This window comes from Vipera berus (genome assembly GCF_964194415.1).
Source record: "Vipera berus genome assembly, chromosome: Z".
Taxonomy (NCBI): Eukaryota; Metazoa; Chordata; class Lepidosauria; order Squamata; family Viperidae; genus Vipera; species Vipera berus.
Window position 1 is genome coordinate 14862969 of NC_138205.1, and position 17467 is coordinate 14880435.

A 17467-nucleotide genomic window follows, 5' to 3' on the forward strand; every position below is an offset into this window, starting at 1 on the left:
ACTTCTGCTTTTATTTGCCTGTTAACACCCATTCCTTAGTTACCAACAGGAAGAGTTCATCATTATGCCAACTCCTCTCAAATAACATTTGGCAGTGTAAGTGTTGAATTCTCTTTATCGGAAGCAAAAAGTCAAGAAAAAACACTTAAATTTCTTCCAGCTTTGATGTACATTAAAAATATGTGCCAATCAAGTATAAAAGAAGTGGTTGGAATGCCCATTTAACTCTTATTTAAAAGTATATTACAGTGTCCTAGGAAGTATTCGCTGATTGCTTATTGAAAGAGAAAATATATATTGGACGATGGAAGAGATAAGATCAGATTATTGCAGCTGGCTAAAAACAAATGTGCCATGGCAGAGTAAAATATTTGTAGTGAAATATTTATATTGACTGGATAAAGGTGCTTTTTTGTTGACACAGCCAGACAGAACTGAATTTCACTCCAAAGGGAAGTAAAATTAGGGTTGGTGGTTCATATTTCCATTTCCTCTTGGTTTGACATTGCTTCTAGGTGGGGCCGGACCAATGAGGGAGACATCAGTGCCCTAATGGTGTGCAAGAGGGAGTTACTCTGAGGGCTCCACAGGACAACTTCAGTACAAGGATTCCTGTGAAAATTAGGGAAGCTGATTAATTGTTCAATCCATTTTCCTTATTATATCTTCCTGCAAGTAGTCTTTGACATACGACATACGGTCGCAAGTGGTGATACCTCTCAAGCGAGGTGGCCTTGCTTAAGAAATTCCCACCCCACCGGTCATTAAGCAAGGACTGCCTGTACTTCATTAATACTCACAGAGAAAGAAACATTTCTTCAGGGGCGACACTGCTTCCTTCAAGTCCTTCTAACATGAAGGAAGACAGCACCAGCATAGGGCAGTCTCCCATCATGAATTCACCATCTACAATGACTGTAGTCAGCTCTTCCTCTGTAAAGTTGGTTTCTTCACTTGCTCCATCTTGAGACAGCCTGAGATGTAGAAGGCCTTATGTGAGGAAGTCATAATACTCTACTTCCCTGAACCCACTTTTGTTAAAACCACAAAGCCGCTATGCTTTCTGGTACCTCTGTTGTAGCTCTTTCAACTGCGTGTATGCCTGCTGCCATCTGGGGTTTTCACAGTGCACAGGGAAGCCATTAGAACTGTAGATGTGGTCATTGTCCAGGCTAAGGGAGTTAAAACGGGCAGCCATCTTCTCCTCTGAGAGAAAATGTTTAGAACTGGGTTCCCTGTTGAGGTGCAGAGAGCAGTGAAAATTCACTCCCCCAAGGAGCGCCGAGCTCACCATGGTTAAACTAACACACCCCTTCTGGAAGGTGGCACTTCATTAGAAACATTTTGGAAGTTTTCTGCAAACAGGAGGACCTCCAAAATACAAGGTGGTCCTTTATACAGTGTTTCTCATCACTTATGTTGCTGAATGTCTACACTATGATAGCATGAGAAGGTTCCAGAACGCAACGTGAAGGGGCAAGCTTAATCACAGGTTATTAACTGACAGCTTGGCTTGCTGGGTTACCACTTAGTCTCGTAAACCATATAGTGACTTAACATCTACCTCTGAACAAAAACTTACATTTTGCCAGACTAAGCCATCAAGTGCCATCTGTATACCCAACAATATGGAATACAAAAGTGAATTGGGGCATTTATTTTGTCACTGCCTTCTTAGCTGTAGCTGTCATTTTCCTCCACACTTACTGATCTTGGCTTTCCAGATGTCGCTTGAAAGCAAGGGATACTGATCGGTACCTAAAAAAAGAAATTAGACTTGCATTAAGGAGCTAAACATCATTCTTGATTCTTTTTTGCACCAGCAACATACCCTTAAAATAAAATACTAACACTTAGACTTATATACCACTCCATAGCGCTTTACAGCACTCTCTGAGCAGTTTAGTGTCAGCATATTGCCCCCAAAAATCTGGGTCCTCATTTCAGACCTCAGAAGGATGGAAGGCTGAATCAACCTCAAGCTGGTCAGAATCAAACTCCTGGCTGTAGGCAGTCAGCTTGCAATACTGCATTCTAACCACTATGCCACCAGAGCTCATAACATGTCTTAACGGCTCCTTACTGCCTTTGAAAATCCAAAACCTTCCTTTTGATATCACTTTTATAGTACTTTTATGTCAAATCCCAAGGTGTAGTCCATTCCCAAGGCCTTCACAGCTTAGGTACAGAATTTTTGAAATATTTCCCAATCTGTTTATTGTTGCAGTTAATTTCAGCAGCAGACAAAACCCCTGCCCAAGCTTTTATCTTTTATGGTTTAACTGTTGGATGCTACTCAGTAAATAATTTTACAGTCTAAGCTGTGCTTTTTAAATGTTTTTGTATAGAAGGCAGGTTATATGCCACCACGTTGGCAACGACTCTTTGTAAACAAATAGATTTTCTCTAAAAGTAATGCATAGGTAAAGGTTCCCCCGCACATGCGTGCTAGTCGTTTCCGACTCTAGGGGCCAGTGCTCATCTCCGTTTCAAAGCCGAAGAGCCAGTGCTTGTCCGAGGACGTCTCCGTGGTCATGTTGATTCCCTGTGGAATCAACTTCCCCTTGAGCTCCGGATGGGTTTTCTGCAAACAGGAGGACCTCCAAAATACAAGGTGGTCCTTTATACAGTGTTTCTCATCACTTATGTTGCTGAATGTCTACACTATGATAGCATGAGAAGGTTCCAGAACCCTTAAAACATTTCTTTTCCATCAGGCTTGACCTGGACTGACAATAGGGATTTTTAAAAATGTTTTTAATATTTTATCATTGGGGCTTTAATTTAATTTTTTTAACATTTGTATTATTGTCTTTTATTGTTGTTAGCCGACCTGAGACCTTCAGGAGATAGGGCGGCATATAAGTCCCCAAAATAAATAAATAAATAAATGTGGCCGGCATGACTAGACGCCAAAGGCGCACGGAACGCTGTTCCCTTCCCACCGTAGTGGTCCCTATTTTTCTACTTGCATTTTTATGTGCTTTCGAACTGCTAGGTTGGCAGAAGTAATGCATATTAGGGTGCTATTCAAAAATACTATTAAATATCCAAATAAACCTGCTGATACCTGCCTTCTTTGCCTCAGCACCCTTCATTATTTTTCCTTTGAAGCAGAGCTGGGCATTTAACGCCCCACTGGGCCATATCCACCCCTTTGGCTGTCCCCATTTGGCTTGCATGAGGTTAATCGGAAATTAGAAATCAAGTGTAAATAAGTGTACAATCTTATTAGTTCAGCCTTCCACAACAATCCGAGTTTCTCATATGGCCCCTTGGGAAAACTGCCTACTCCTGCTTTGAAGAAAGGCTAGTTGAGCCACAGAGCTCACTCACTCATCTTTGAGTGCCACAAAATGCCTCTCTAGCAGCTCTCTTAACATCTTTTTAGATGCTGTGTGAATAAATGCTAGATGGATGAGTTCTCCTCTATCTCACCCCTAAGCCTAAACAGAATTTTTTCATATTTATCTGAAAGCCTCACAGCACATGATTACCGAGACCCTTGTACACCACTGAAATTCACCAATCTGTGTCTGGGTTTCATCCGTGGAATTGTGCATGGCACATCACGTTCCCAGCTTGGGATGATGTGGCTACAGCCCATATTCCTCGACAAGACAGAACAGTGCAAAAAATGCCCAGAAGGAACAGCTAAGGATGACCCTGGGTTTATTGTAGGATTCATCTGTGGAGTAAAGCAAAACAAAGTTTTTTAAAAAAATTCCCAACAGAGATGTGACCAACTTTCAGGACAATTACAAAATACAGAAACCTCTAAGATTTAAACTCATTATTGGGCCCCAAAATTCTACCTGAGCATTTATCAGGAACTGAACTGAGCTCTGCTAAAAGTATCTTGACTTTTAAAAAATATTGCTACAGAGCACAAAGAACCATGCAGAACGCTTAGATGCACACTAATTGTAGGTAGTCCTTGACTTATGACCACAATTGAACCCAAAATTTCCATTGCAAAGCAAGACAAGTGAATTGAGTTTCACTTCATTTTATAGCATTTCTTGCCAGTTAAGTGAATCACTGCAATTAAGTTAGTAACATGATAGAATGTTACTGAAGCCATTGAATCTGGCTTCCCCCACTGATTTTGTCAGGTAACAAAAGATCACATGATCCCAGGACACTGCAATTATCATGTGTTACCAAGCATCTGAATTTTGATCATGTGACCACATGGATGCTGCAACAGCCTTGGGAAAAGCGATGTCATTTTTTCCAGTGCTGTTTAATTCTCAACAAGTGGTTGTAAATTGAGGACTATCTATATAGTAAACGTACATTCTTGGGAAAAAAATAAAGGGACACATCCCAAAAAATGGGCAAACCTGAAAAGAGGATTAAAAAATCTTTATAATTTTGCTTTACAAAGGAAAATTCAAGAGCAAAACCAAGGAAATTTTATAAAATCACGTATCGTAATAAAAATACCCTAAATCAAATCATTTATTTGCAAAAACTCCATTCAATTAAGAATCAGCTACATCAGGGATTGCAATTTTTTTTTTTACAAAGCAAATGCCTTGATTTTCAGAGCTCTCAGCAGTTCAACTCCTGAGCAAAATCGCCGCTAAAAAAACACCCTGTAAATTCTTAGGCAGGGGATCAAGGATTACAAGGCTCACAAGGGATTTCCTTAACCCTCCAGGGTCATCAGGCCCCTTCAGGGTAAGACAAATTCGCTGACTGGACTTCCCTTTGCTAATAAAGCCCAGCTTACATATTGTTGGGGGGGAAAAAGAGAGCTCCCAGCAAGCTTTGCGCCCTTTGGCAGCCATTTTTAGGGCGTTCCCGATGCCTTAGAGCGCGCAATCAAGAAATTCGAATCCCAGCATGCCTTGCGCTGGCCTAATGGCCCGCCACTAAGCCGGGGTGGCGTGACCATGATCACAGGAAAGGGCGTGGCTCTCTCTGAGGGTGGGGTAGGTTGCCCGGTTGATCCTTTGCACGTGCGCGCTGTGGAGAAGAAACTGAACAACTAGTAACGGTCAGTGCACGCGCACGCTGCCGGGTGGGAGGCGGGGAATGAAAGAGAGGTTAGAGTGCGTACCGGACGATAGGATGTGCGCATGCTCTATTCCATTGCAAAATTTACCAAGAAGGAAAACAATTCTTACCGTCCTTCAGATTATTTCTCACTCTGTTCTCACAATGGTTGCACCACGGCCAGACGGGAAAATTAGAAGCGCCACAATCATCACGTGAAGAGAAGTGATGCTTAATGTCAGGAATTGTGGGAAATGTAGTACTGTAGGCTTAAACGAGGAATCCCGTTATAGTATACTTTGGGTTCGGGTCTCTCTATCTTCGTTTAACCATGGAGATGCTGAATTGATGACTCGCGCCCCCTACCGTCTGCTTTTTCCATTTCGAAAATGATTGGACTCGAACCAGTGGTTTAATCGGACTCGCTGGGGTAGATGGGAGTTGTAGTTCAGCATAGGTGAAAGTTGATTGATTAAATAGATTAAAATGCAAGGCACGTTTCCCGCCATTTGAGTTCTAAATTTAGGCCGTGAAGGAAAATGAGAGACCTTAGTTAGTTGTTTTGTTGGCTGCATTGTTCTCTGGTGAGCCAAACCAAAGCACTGTGTTTGCAAATCATTTAACCAAAGCCTCTTTGGTGAGTGAGAAGGCAACTTTCTTAATGAGTCGTTCTTCCATCTTAAGCAATTATGTAGTTCACAGAATTATCCTCTTTAGAGTCTTTTCTCCAAGATGGGATAGATAGGAGTTGTAGTTCAGCGTAGATGAAAGTTGATTGATAGATTAAAATGCAAAGCATGTTTCCCCCCACCATTGGAGCTCTAAATTTGGGCCGGGAAGGAAATTTGGAAAGGAGCAACTAAATTAGCAATTTAGTATGTGCTGTGCTTTAAGCCGGCAAACCATGGCATCTTTTAAGATATGTGGACTTCAACTCCCAGAATTCCCCAGCCACCATGCTAGCTGGAGACGTCTGGGAGTTGAAATCTACACAGCATAAAATTGTCAAGGTTGAGAAATACTGCTCTGAGCAGTTCATTTTTGTTGCAGTGTGGTTTCTATTTTATCCAGTTAATGTCTATTTTTAATTATTTTAATTAGATTTTTTTTGAGAATTCAATATAAATATATCCAACCTTTTGGGGATAAAATCAAATGTGTGGTGACAAAACATACTCCTTGCAACAAAATGAGAAGCAAATGGCAATTAAGCAGACATGGCAACGAAGTAAATAATGAAATCAGGACAGAATGAAACTCAGTTGCTGCTTATTGATCACACCAGTTTGCGTTGAATCCAATTTGTTTCCAATGAAATTGAATATACTGCATTGGTCAGTGTTGGCATGCAGAATAATGTAGTATTAAAGTGAAGACTGCTGCCAGTCTATCTTCTGCAGTCATCCCAAGAGGATTTGCTGAAACTACAAGTAGTCCTTGAGTTACGACCTTAATGGAGCCTGCCCATTACAGTTGTAAGTCTTAATGGTTGATTTTATAATGTTTGTGTGGTGATTGTTAAGTAAACCATTGGTTTGGATTGCTGCTTTGCTGAAAACTGAAAAGTAACTGATTTTCAGTGAAACATCATAAAATACAGTCATGTGACTGTGGGACGCTGCAAAATGGCCATACATGAAGCCATGTTGCCGAGTGCCTAAAGCAGGGGTGTCAAACGTGCGACATCACGTGACGTATCGCGACTTTTTTCCCATTGCCAGCAATGGGGTGGGCCCGGTTTCGTCGTGACACATCCTGCCCGCGGGCTGGCAGTTTGACAGCCCTGGCCTAAGGTGCAGTCATATGATCGCAAGGAGGTGACTGTCAGAACTTCAGATCTGTGTCGTAAGTTCTCTTTTTTGGGTTGGGTTGTAACTTCAAATATCGCTAAAGTCATAAGCTGAGGACTACAGCTACAAGGGTGCTAGGGAAGGCTTCTGCCTTTCTACTTTATCTCCATGTCAGGAAATTGTGAATTTATTACAGATTTCCTCTGTTGGTGTTTTTTTTTAAGCTTACTTCATTATGGATATACTGAAACTAAAGTTGATTTTTGTAATTGTTGCGTCTCATTCCATTCCTCCAAAGCTTTCCCAGTCTATAGAAGCCCATCGACTTCTTTCTTTAGAGTATGGCATATCATATGTGGACTAGCAATATAAATTAACATTTTAACCAGATTAGTAGAACCCAATAAAATATAAGTGTCAAAAAGAACTATGTTCAAATATGTCGAGGCCAGGGGTAGGCAACCTTGGCTCTTTTATGACTTGTGGACTTCAACTCCCAGAATTCCCCAGCCAGTAAAACGAAGCTGGCTGAGGAATTCTGGGAGTTGAAGTCCACAATTCATAAAAGAGCCAAGGTTGCCTACCCCTGGTCTAGGCCATCTAACCGTTGAAGCGCAGCATTGTTTATATTTAAAAAAAATCAGATACTGGTCCCGGTATATGCTCTCAGCTAGTCGTTCATGATTTCTTTGGGATTTCACTGAGGCACAGGGAAGCAAGCATCCTAGGTGTAGGATGGAAATGTGATTGCATGGTGAAAGGCAGTTCATACGCATACACGTGCATGAGTGTGGGTTGGACAACTTGAACAAGTGCAAGAACACCATCGCTTCTACTCATGAATCTTCGCTGAAATTATCCTTTGAAATAAATGTGGGAAGTGAATTTTTGTCATAGCAGTGAAGGAAAATTGTTAAGGAAAAATGCAGGGCAATTTTTTGTTGTTTTTTTTTGAACAGTTCCGTGTGCTAGTCTCAAAAGAATCAGAGTTAGATCTCCTGTTGTGGGTAGGAGCCTAAGAGTATTTCTGTGCCAAGAGAAGCTAGTTGCTACTTAAGAAACCCACGAGGAACATCTCTGGATGCAGCCTAAGTGAATCTCTGCTTTTATCAACACCATTCTTTTGGAATTCGCCTTCTCTTTTGCTAGATGGATATTCAACGATCTCTTGAGCTCTTGCACATGACCATATACACTCAGAGCATCTCACCTTGTGGCAAATATTTAGCAGCCGGAAACAACTATGGAGAAATTGCCATATTCAGGTATTTCGATGTGGCTTATCACTGGATATGCTTTTCTTTCATTGTTTTTTTTTAAAGCGAACCATCCTTGGGTTAACCTTCACTGTGTTTTTTTTTCCTGGATAGCCTGTCAGCAGCATTAAGTTCAGAAGCCAAAGAGGAGAGCAAGAAGCCGCTGGTGTCCTTTGCAGGTTGGTGACGGTGGTCTGGCTAGCAGAGAAAAGCTAGGGGTGCCTTAGCTTTGCCTGTAGCAAAGTTTCTGAATCTTGGCAGTTTTAAGATGTGTGGACTTCAACAGAAGCATTAGCCTATAATGCCTGGCTTGTTCTTTTTTATATACATGTTTTATTGATTTTTTTTTAATATTTACATATACATGTATTTGTGAAACAATATGGTGGTTGGGTAGTTAAAATAAGAAATGACCAGTTGTAAATAGTTGAGGTTGCATCAACAGAGATGCCCTCTCTGATTCCCTTAGTTATTACGTAGTCAAAATAGGCAAGTTAATACATTTTTAGTTGTAACCTAGTCAGTTAATAAAGTTTAAAATATATTTTCACTAATACATATCAATATCCTGTTTTTAAATTTTATCTAATTGCAATAGAATATTCTAGAGTAGCCTATAGAACATAGAAGAAAGCTTGATTTTTGGGTAGCCCACAATTCCCTATTTCAATAAAGAATAATTCTCTTGTCTACAAAACTTACATGGTTCATTACAAAACATTCTTATGTTTTACCATTAAAGTCTAGTTTTCATCTTAACACATCACCAGTTATTAGAAATATATTTTTTGTCTTAACCGTTCAACATTTATTAAAATACTATCTTTTATATATAAAATTCTAGATTCTGTACTATAGTTCAAAAGTAAGCACTGACATATTCTATAAGTCATCTTGACCGTACATCCATTTTAAAAATTCTATCTTTTGATGTGTCATTCCAATTTCTATAACATAGTTCAGAGTTATATTCTAAAAGCTTACTTTTGTTTTCCTTTACAAACCTAAAAGCTAAATGTAAAATCAGTTATATTTTTTAGAGATTCCCCTTAATCCATTGAAAGATGTTTTTGTAGTCTTATCTTTAGGAATCCCAAAAAAGAAATACGTTCAGTTTTTTAAAATCTAACCTGGGTTGTTCTTCTGTGCTGAAAGTTAGGGCTGCGTGTCGTCAGCAGGCAGCATGGTTGGGCCATCTGCCTCTTATCTAACCCGGAAGGAGTTCTTCATTTGGCATCAATGTGGTTGGGTTTCTTTGGTTCAGCTGAGGATTCCCCAGAAGGCATCACCCTCCTGAGGCCAGTTCCCTCTTAAAACACCCTCCTTCTTTCCATAGCCCACAGCGGAGCTATCTATGCCATGGTGTCCACCGATCGGCAGCTGTTGAGTGCTGGCAATGGAGAGGTCAAAGCCTGGAACTGGAGCGAGATTGTGAAAAAAGTAGGAGTTGGGTTGCTGTTCTCCCCCTTCCTTCCTTCCTTCCTTCCTAGCCTGGCTGTAGTTTTCTGACTTCTGTTATTCTTAAGATGCCTTTCCTTGCCTCCCGTTATAGAGTTGCAAAGAGGCTTGGAGTAGGAGGCCACCTTACGGGTAAAGCCTAGTTTTGCTGTTTCCTTTTTTTTTTTTTTGGCTATTATTTTTTCCCTGTCGAGATTGAAGGTTTGCCTTGCCTTTCCTCTTTAGAAGTAGACTTGAAGTGCCAGAAATCAACAGCCTTCAACTGAACCTGAAGGTATGGCCCAGTGATGGCGAACCCTTTAGAGACCGAGTGTCCAAAGTGCAACCCCAAACCCGCTTATGTATCGTTGGGGGCTGGGTGGGTGTGGCCAATTGGGTGGGTGTGGCCAATTGGGTGGGTGTGGCCCATTGGGTGGGCGTGGCTGCGGTGGTAACGGCAGACTGGGTATGACTAAAAAAGTTCAAGCAATCAATTCCGACTTTGCAAGATCTTTTTTTTTCCCCACGAGAAGTTGAAAAGTTGAAATTGATTGATCGATTGAACCTTTTTTTGTTTTTTGCACACGGCGGCGGAGGCCTAAAGCGAAAAGGTTTTATAAAACCCAGCTGAAGGCCTAGGACTGGGGTGACGGCGCGCGTGGCCACAGAGAGGGCTCTGCGTGCCATCTGTGGCACACGTGCCATAGGTTCGCCACCACGGGTATGGCCGGTGGGCTGTCTTGAGATGGGTCAATACAGCTCAGGAGGCTTCATCATGCCACATTCTTTCCTTTCTCCCCCACCTCTTCCAGGATAATACTCTTCTGATGGCTGGAGGTGACTGTGTCATTCACATGATGGACTTGGAGACTGGAGCCTTTACTGTGAGTCCCCCAGGTGTGGGGAAATAAACCAAAAAGATTTCATGGACCTTTCAGCCTTACTGATTTTCTCATTCGGTGTTCTCAAATTGTTAAGATCTGGATAAATTTTGATAATTTAACCAGCAGGTCATGTCAAGAACAAAAGATCAGGTCCACGTATGAAGCTCCAATTAAACTGGTTTATTCCTAATCTTTCTGTACAGAGGAATCTTTTTCAACTCACCTTCTTGGAGTTAGATAAAGTCAGTGGAATTCAAGGGAAGTTATTTCACTTGTGACTACATAGCGGTTCTAGGTTGAACCCTTTTTTGACTCTGCCCACTCCTTCTACCGAATCGGTACTTTTTTATCCAGATTGAGGGAGGGAGATAGATAGATAGATAGATAGATAGATAGATAGATAGATAGATAGATGATAGATAGATAGATAGATAGATAGATAGATAGATAGATAGATAGATAGATGTTAGCTGCGAAGTCGTGTCCGACCCATCGCGACCCCATGGACAACGTTCCTCCAGGCCTTCCTGTCCTCTACCATCTTCTGGAGTCCATTTAAGCTCACGCCTCCTGCTTCAGTGACTCCATCCAGCCACCTCATTCTCTGTCGTAGCTAGATAGATAGAGCATTAAAAACATGCACTAAATAAATGTTGATTACCAATCTTAATGCATCTAATGCATCTAAGTACTCCGCCTTGTGCATTTGCCCATGTTTTTACTTTCTAAACTTCCAGGGTGATGTTTCTCAACCAGGGAGCTTTTTTCATCATATCACTTTCAGTGCTGTTGCCGAGAATCCAGAAGTTGAATTCGATAGATCTGAAAGTGTTTTCCGCTTTCTTCTGTAAAGTCGGGTGAAACATGGTTATGGGTTTTACCGTTCCCTCATCAACACACATAATCGGTGCTGCCTGTACTATCTCAGGTCTGAAACCTGCCTTGAGCAGGTCTAGATAATCCTTCCATGGTCCTCTGAAGATGTAGTCTGATCGCTTCTTAACAACCTTGTCCAGGAAGGGAAGGTCGGAGACTGCACAAAAACTATTCAAAAACATTGGCTCCAGCAACGACTTCTGGAAGAGAAAGGTTATCACCGCCTCTCGTATTCACCACGGCTTGGATTTAATGGAACAGATAGCTTAACTGCCTTAAATATCCTGTTTATTCTTCAGCCTAATGACCTTCCGCAGGAGAATTGCAGGATTCTCTCAGAATTCATTGGGAGAGATGTTTGGGGGATTTGGGGAATAGTATAGATCATTATAGATCAGAGACATATTCTCTTTTGTTAGGGTTGAATAGCAACTCTGGTGTCCTCTCTCTCTCTCACTGTTAACCAAAGTTGGAAAGCTGATCTGCATGGACCATTATTGGAACACCAACATAGGTAGTCCCAAAAGGTGCTTTTTCACGAGGCAACTGGACTTCCTTGTTTTTCTTTGAAGACGTTTCGCTTCTCATCCAAGACGTTTCAGTTCTGATTGGAGGTGGGGAATGGAAGTCAGAGCTGAAGAAGTTTCTTGGATGAGAAGCGAAACGTCTTCAAAGAAAAACAAGCAAGTCCAGTTCCCTCGTGAAAAAGCACCTTTTGGGACAACCATGACCTGAATGACTGAGAATCTCCATAGACACCTATATAGGTAGACCTGAAGTCACTTTACCTTGTCTGTCCCTTCCTCCTCCTCTCAGCGTGAATTTCAGGGCCACACTGATTATATCCACTGTTTGGCCCTTCGGGAGCAGCTCCGAGAATGTCTATCAGGCAGTGAAGATGGCACCGTACGTCTTTGGGGTAGGTGTCTCCTATGTCAGACTCTCTCTTCCTTTCATACGTGTCCCCGTGTCTTTATAAAAGATCTTAACGGTCTTTTAGACCAGGGGTGGGCAACTCCTCCCTGCTGACTCAGGAATTCTGGGAGTTGAAGTCTACATACAGGTCACAAAGTTGCCATAGTCGCCCAACCCTGCTTTGGACAAATGCAGTGTCCTCTGGATATGTTAACTTCAATTCCCAGAATTCTCAGCAGAGGCCATACCGGCTAGGGAATTCTGGGACTACCTCCACAAATGTGACAGGCTGTACTACAGGAGCATAATACATATGCCTTACATTAAAGTCATCAACAGTCCACTTACCTCTAGAAGCACGGTGACTCAGTGTCTTAAAAGATGCCGGAGAAGATCTGTGCTCTGAAAGTTCGAGTTCTACCACTGTGTGACGGAGTGAGCTCTTGTCACTTGCCCCACCTCCTACCAACCTAGTGGTTCAAAAGCATGCAAGTGCACATAGCTAAATAAGTACTTTGGTGGGAAGGTAACAATGTTCCGTGTTTTGCTGCACGCTCTGCGCTGTGGGGTGATGTCATGCTGGCCACATGATTACGGAAACATCTTCGGACAGCGTTGGCTCAGTGGCCTAGAAAGGGAGGTGGGCACTGTCTCCTAAAGTTGGCTCTGACTAGTTGAGTAAAACCTACGGGGAACTCCTTTTCCGACTTACTTCACGTTGCATGATTAGTAGCCGGCCTCTGGGATTTCTGTCTGTACATGTCAGGGATAGATTTGAGACTTCTGCTTATAGAGTTTGTGCTTTATCACTCAGCTGCATTCCTTCCCTTCCCCTCTAAAGCAAACTTGTATCTGGGCCCTGTCAGGGCAGAACTTCATCTATGTTGGCCCTACTGTTGTGGAACAGGCTCTCTATGCAAAGCTACCAGCATTCTGGTTTGAGCCGAATGCAAAATGATAAGGCTTCCTTGGGTGATTGTAAATCCAGATGTTTCTGAACCACAACTCCCAGGAATCCTTCACTGTGAATTGTATTGGCTTGATCCTGCTGCGAGCTTAAGCAGAATTTGAAGAGTTGTACGTTTCTAGTCTATTTGGCGTTGTTTTTGTATCTGCCCCTAATTTGCTGCCTTCCAGACGCAAGGAGAATGAATGCTGGGCAGCTCAACACATCTGAAGGATGCTGTTTTGATTTTAAATCAGTAAGAAAATGCTGTTTTAAGGACAATCTCCTTTTTTTCCTTTTAACCTGGTTTTCAGATTTACGTACAGGAGGTCAAGTCCAATCAATTGAAGTCCACAAATATGAGGTATTTTCATCTTAACCTGAATTTTGAATTGTAAGCCTTGCAGAGTCATTGATTGAGATGGGTGGCTATAGAAATTGAATGAATGAATGAATGAGCGAATCTTCTTTCTCCAAAACTCAGAATGCATAATAATTCTGTGCTCCTTATCCTTTTTTCTAGATTTGCCCATAGATATTTTTTTTAATTTTTTTTTAAAATTCCATTTATATCCCGCCCTTCTCCGAAGACTCAGGGCGGCATACAAGCTTAGCATTTTTGTTAAAAAAAATTAGGAATTTAAGTCTTATTGATTTCAGTGAGCCTGTTGTAGTGGGGACTAATCCAAAGATCAGTTTTTTAATACTGGGAGTCTAACTACTCCTTAACTCAGCAGTTTTCCTCTAAAAACTCTCCTTAATTCTTTTAGGAATGCAGCCGCCCGCAGAATGGGAAGTGGATCAGTTGTTTGGCGACTGACTCGGACTGGATGGTGAGTCTCTGGGCAACTTGCATTTCCGGAGATGGAGCAGACAAGGGCGTTCCAGTTGTTTGCATCATTAATGGGGCTTTCATGATTCCTGGGTTAGCTCTCGTCATACCATTAGCTCATCTGCATACTATTCAAAAGAGACAGTCAAAAAGTTCAAGAGGAAACAGAAAGACCAGAACCACCTCTTTGCCAGCAATCAACACCCAGATAAGCAGAGAATAATACCAGGATTAATACTAGGTAGGCTAACAAGCAGGAAACAAGTTACTCCAACCAAGGAACTAGCAAACAAACAGCCTGATCAAGGAGCCACTGAGAATACTCCCACCAACACTGACAGGGCAAGCCACAGATTTATTTATTTCCACTATTAAATTCCTACGTAGCCCATCTCCCCTACAAGGTGACTCTTAAATAAATAGAGAGGAAACCCCACTCCCTTTCTAGCACTGATGATGCTACCTAGCTGGGTAATGAAACGTCTGCCAGAAAACAACCAAGTTCAGAGAGCACCAAGGGCCCCATGGCTCTTCCTTTTGGAGCCCCTGATCTCCAATTTATTCTGAAGTGGGTGATTGATTTATAGATTGAGAGTTCAAACTTGTAGAGAGCACCGGGTTGAGGAACGAAAAATCTGAAACATACTTTTTTTTAAAAAAATGTCACAGGTGTGTGGCGGGGGCCCAGCGCTCACTCTTTGGCACCTACGTTCAGTGACACCCACCACTGTATTTCCCTTGCCTCAATGCCAGCAACAAGCCATGTTCTACCAAGATCTGGTAAGTCTTACATCCTTGAATTTTAGGTCCTGCACAATTGCCCCACGATGTATTTTGACATCCTTGCTTTTTCTTAATGGCGGCTGTCGCTTTGCTGCCTTTGCCTTTTTATTTAACTACTGTTAATATTCTCATTCTTCCGTCCCCTTTCCTCATCTTTCACAGATTCTCTCTGCTGGCCACAGCCCAACCATTAACCATTTACAGATCAGCGGAGAAGTGAAGGCCCAAATCCCTTGCATCCCACGTTGCGTTCATTCCATTTCCATCAACGAACACTCTGCAGAGCATAAGGTACCTCCACATTTGGGAGCAGAACAAGGGATAGTAGATGTTGGCGGCTGTAAAATTGGACGAATGGGGTGGAGCTCAAATTGGCTAGGCGGAGCCTAAAATCCCAATGAGCTCCCCTCCCCCATGGCTTAGGCCCCTTTTGCATAAGGGGCCTAACCTATCTGGGAGAGGAGAAGGTGGTTGCGGGGTCCCCCCCCAGTTTTTGGGAAGGAGACAGATACTTGGGTCTTTGATTTTGAAGAAACTCAGATCTTGGTAACAACATAGATTCATTAATCATAGTGTTTGTATCTAACATCCTGTCCCATAAAGGCAGAGTCCAATTCGGCTAATAAATACAGTGACAAAACCAAAAGCAGCAGTTGAACCAGGGTGAGATGAGAAATTTTAGCTATCGCTTAATAGCAATAGCACACGTAGAGCTATATACTGTGCTTTTTGCAGCCCTTTCTAAGCGGTTTACAGAGTCAGCCTATTGCCCCCAAGAGTCTGGGTCCTTATTTTACCGAGCTCAGAAGGATGGGCAGCTGAATCAACCTTGAGCCTATCAGAATCCAGTTGCTGGCAGTTGGCAGAATTAAGCCTCCAATATTGTTTTTTTTTTAACCACTGCGTCACCACGGCTCTCTTTAAGAGTCCGTCGTATCCTGGGGCAGAACATTGCGCAGTATAGTTGAGTAGAAAATCTTCTGATTTTCCAACAGCTGCTAGGACTCTTTTGGAAATGGTGCCAGCGCCAGTCCAACTACATTTTGAAACAGCAGCGCGCAAACCACGAAGCTGGAGTTGTGGCTAGCTAGTCTGGTTCAGCGCCTCATGTAAACTCATCCCCAAAATCTTTTTTTCTCCCCCTTCAGGTACTGACAGCAGCTGGAAGCAGCCACTGCATCGACGTCTTCACCAACTTTGGCTACCGAGCTTTTTCTCTAACTTTTACCTAAGATGCACATAGTGTCCTTTTGCGCAATTTCAAATCTGATATGGTCTAGGGAACATCTCCATTCTAGGGACATCTCTGATTGCCGAGGAGCCTGCAAGGTTTGCCTGCAAAGGGGGTCGCGCCTCCCCAAGTTTGTGAGAGACACTCCAAAAAGAGGCACCTGAAACAGGATTACTTAATATAAAAATGAACGAAAGGAACTGAAGCTTGCCTGTGTTTTCAGAAAGCGGACGTCCTAATTCTACTGCAGATCTGCGTGTTTCATCCTAGGACTGGACTGTCGAATCTATTCCTGAAGACATGGAAACTATCTTTCCCCCCCTTGTTTTTCTCCCCTTAAAAATCAGCATGTTTTCATCTCTACTTTCCTTTTTTTATTTTCACAGGTATTTCAACAAGGATTCTTCGTTTGTTGGTCTCTGCTGGGGTTTTGAAGGTGGGAATAGCAATGGGATCTTTTGCAAGTTTAACTGCTTCAATTTATATATTTAAAAACATTGCACTGATCTCTTCCCCAAACAGCTGGAAATGAGCTGCCGGAGTGTGGCAGCAGAGTGTAGGTATTAGAAGGTCTTCAGATGCCTCCACACCCCGTTTCCACTCATATTTTTATCTCTTCCCCCCCCCGACACACACATCTCCTTCTTCCTATTTTCCCCACAACTTTGTGAGGTGGATTGGACTGAGAGAGTGTGACTGGCCCAAAGTCACCCACCCAGCCAGCCTTCCTGCCTTAAGGCCAGACTAGAACTCAGTCTCCTAACGGTTGGCTCAAAGTCATATGTCCAACTTTCATGAGTAAGGTAGGAGTAGAAATCATTGCCTCCTGGTTTTTAGCCTGGTGCATTAACCACTTGACCAGGGGTAGGCAACCTTGGCTCTTTTATGACTCGTGGACTTCAACTCCCAGAATTCCTGAGCCAGCCATGCTGAGGAGAAATGGAGAGGTTTCCATGCTGAGCCATGTTGGCTCAGGAATTCTGGGAGTTGAAGTCTATGTCATAAAAGAGCCAAGGTTGCCTACCCCTGCACTAGATCAAATTGGCTCTTATTGGAGGGTATGTTTGGAAATTCCACAATTATTTTTTAAAATGGGCCATTTTGCCACTATATGTTTGGTTACCAACTAGATGCTGTGGGGAGGGCATATCAACCTTACTCTGCTCTTGCTACCGGTATCTTAAGCATTCTGGCTCTCATCCAGAACCAGCCAAGGATGATGGGAACAGAATAGCCAAGCTATAAAGAGGTGTTCAGGAACTAGCACCCTTGGATTTGAAGCCCTTGAATCTCCTGTCAAATTTTGCCTAGACAGCTTCGGCCTCTTACTTCTGCGTTCTGAAGGTTGGAATTACTTCACGGTACGAAACAATGCCTTGAGATGGAGGAAAAGTTATTTATTTATCATTATTTCATGTTATTAGAGCCGTCCCAACTCCAGTGGACTCTTGAGCCGCATACAATCCCCTCGCCTCCCAAAATCCCCTAAGAAGAGATTAAAAGCTAAAATCAC

General features: G+C 42.5%; 2 protein-coding genes across 5 annotated transcripts; one reads left to right on the forward strand and one right to left on the reverse strand.

Annotated features, from left to right (window-relative positions):
• Nucleotides 1–5: 5 nt before the first annotated feature.
• On the reverse strand, nucleotides 6–5255 carry LOC308677965 (uncharacterized protein). 2 transcript variants are annotated; one of them, XM_081344699.1, is made up of 6 exons: nucleotides 5136–5255; nucleotides 3498–3688; nucleotides 1708–1758; nucleotides 1071–1235; nucleotides 801–974; nucleotides 6–612 (listed from the first exon to the last, which is right to left on the reverse strand). In XM_081344699.1, exons 2-6 carry the CDS (start codon nucleotides 3686–3688, stop codon nucleotides 477–479), a joined length of 717 nt encoding a protein of 238 aa, XP_081200825.1. In that variant the 5' UTR covers nucleotides 5136–5255; the 3' UTR covers nucleotides 6–476. The 2 variants fall into 2 exon arrangements, 1 of the variants encoding a protein (XP_081200825.1); XR_014028573.1 differs by lacking the exon at nucleotides 5136–5255 and having other exon boundaries at nucleotides 801–990; nucleotides 3498–3607.
• On the forward strand, nucleotides 4871–16315 carry LOC308677964 (THO complex subunit 6 homolog). Of its 3 annotated transcripts, XM_081344698.1 has the most exons (14): nucleotides 6290–6479; nucleotides 6726–6849; nucleotides 7944–8059; nucleotides 8165–8229; nucleotides 9387–9490; nucleotides 9603–9640; nucleotides 9734–9782; nucleotides 10300–10371; nucleotides 12064–12166; nucleotides 13423–13472; nucleotides 13879–13941; nucleotides 14610–14720; nucleotides 14886–15014; nucleotides 15872–16315. In XM_081344698.1, the coding sequence occupies exons 3-14, from the start codon at nucleotides 7944–7946 to the stop codon at nucleotides 15953–15955; spliced, it is 984 nt and encodes a 327-aa protein (XP_081200824.1). In that variant the 5' UTR covers nucleotides 6290–6479; nucleotides 6726–6849; the 3' UTR covers nucleotides 15956–16315. The 3 variants fall into 3 exon arrangements, with proteins under 3 accessions (XP_081200822.1, XP_081200824.1, XP_081200823.1); XM_081344696.1 differs by lacking the exons at nucleotides 6290–6479; nucleotides 6726–6849 and adding an exon at nucleotides 4871–5005; XM_081344697.1 differs by lacking the exon at nucleotides 6726–6849.
• The last annotated feature ends 1152 nt before the right edge of the window (nucleotides 16316–17467 follow it).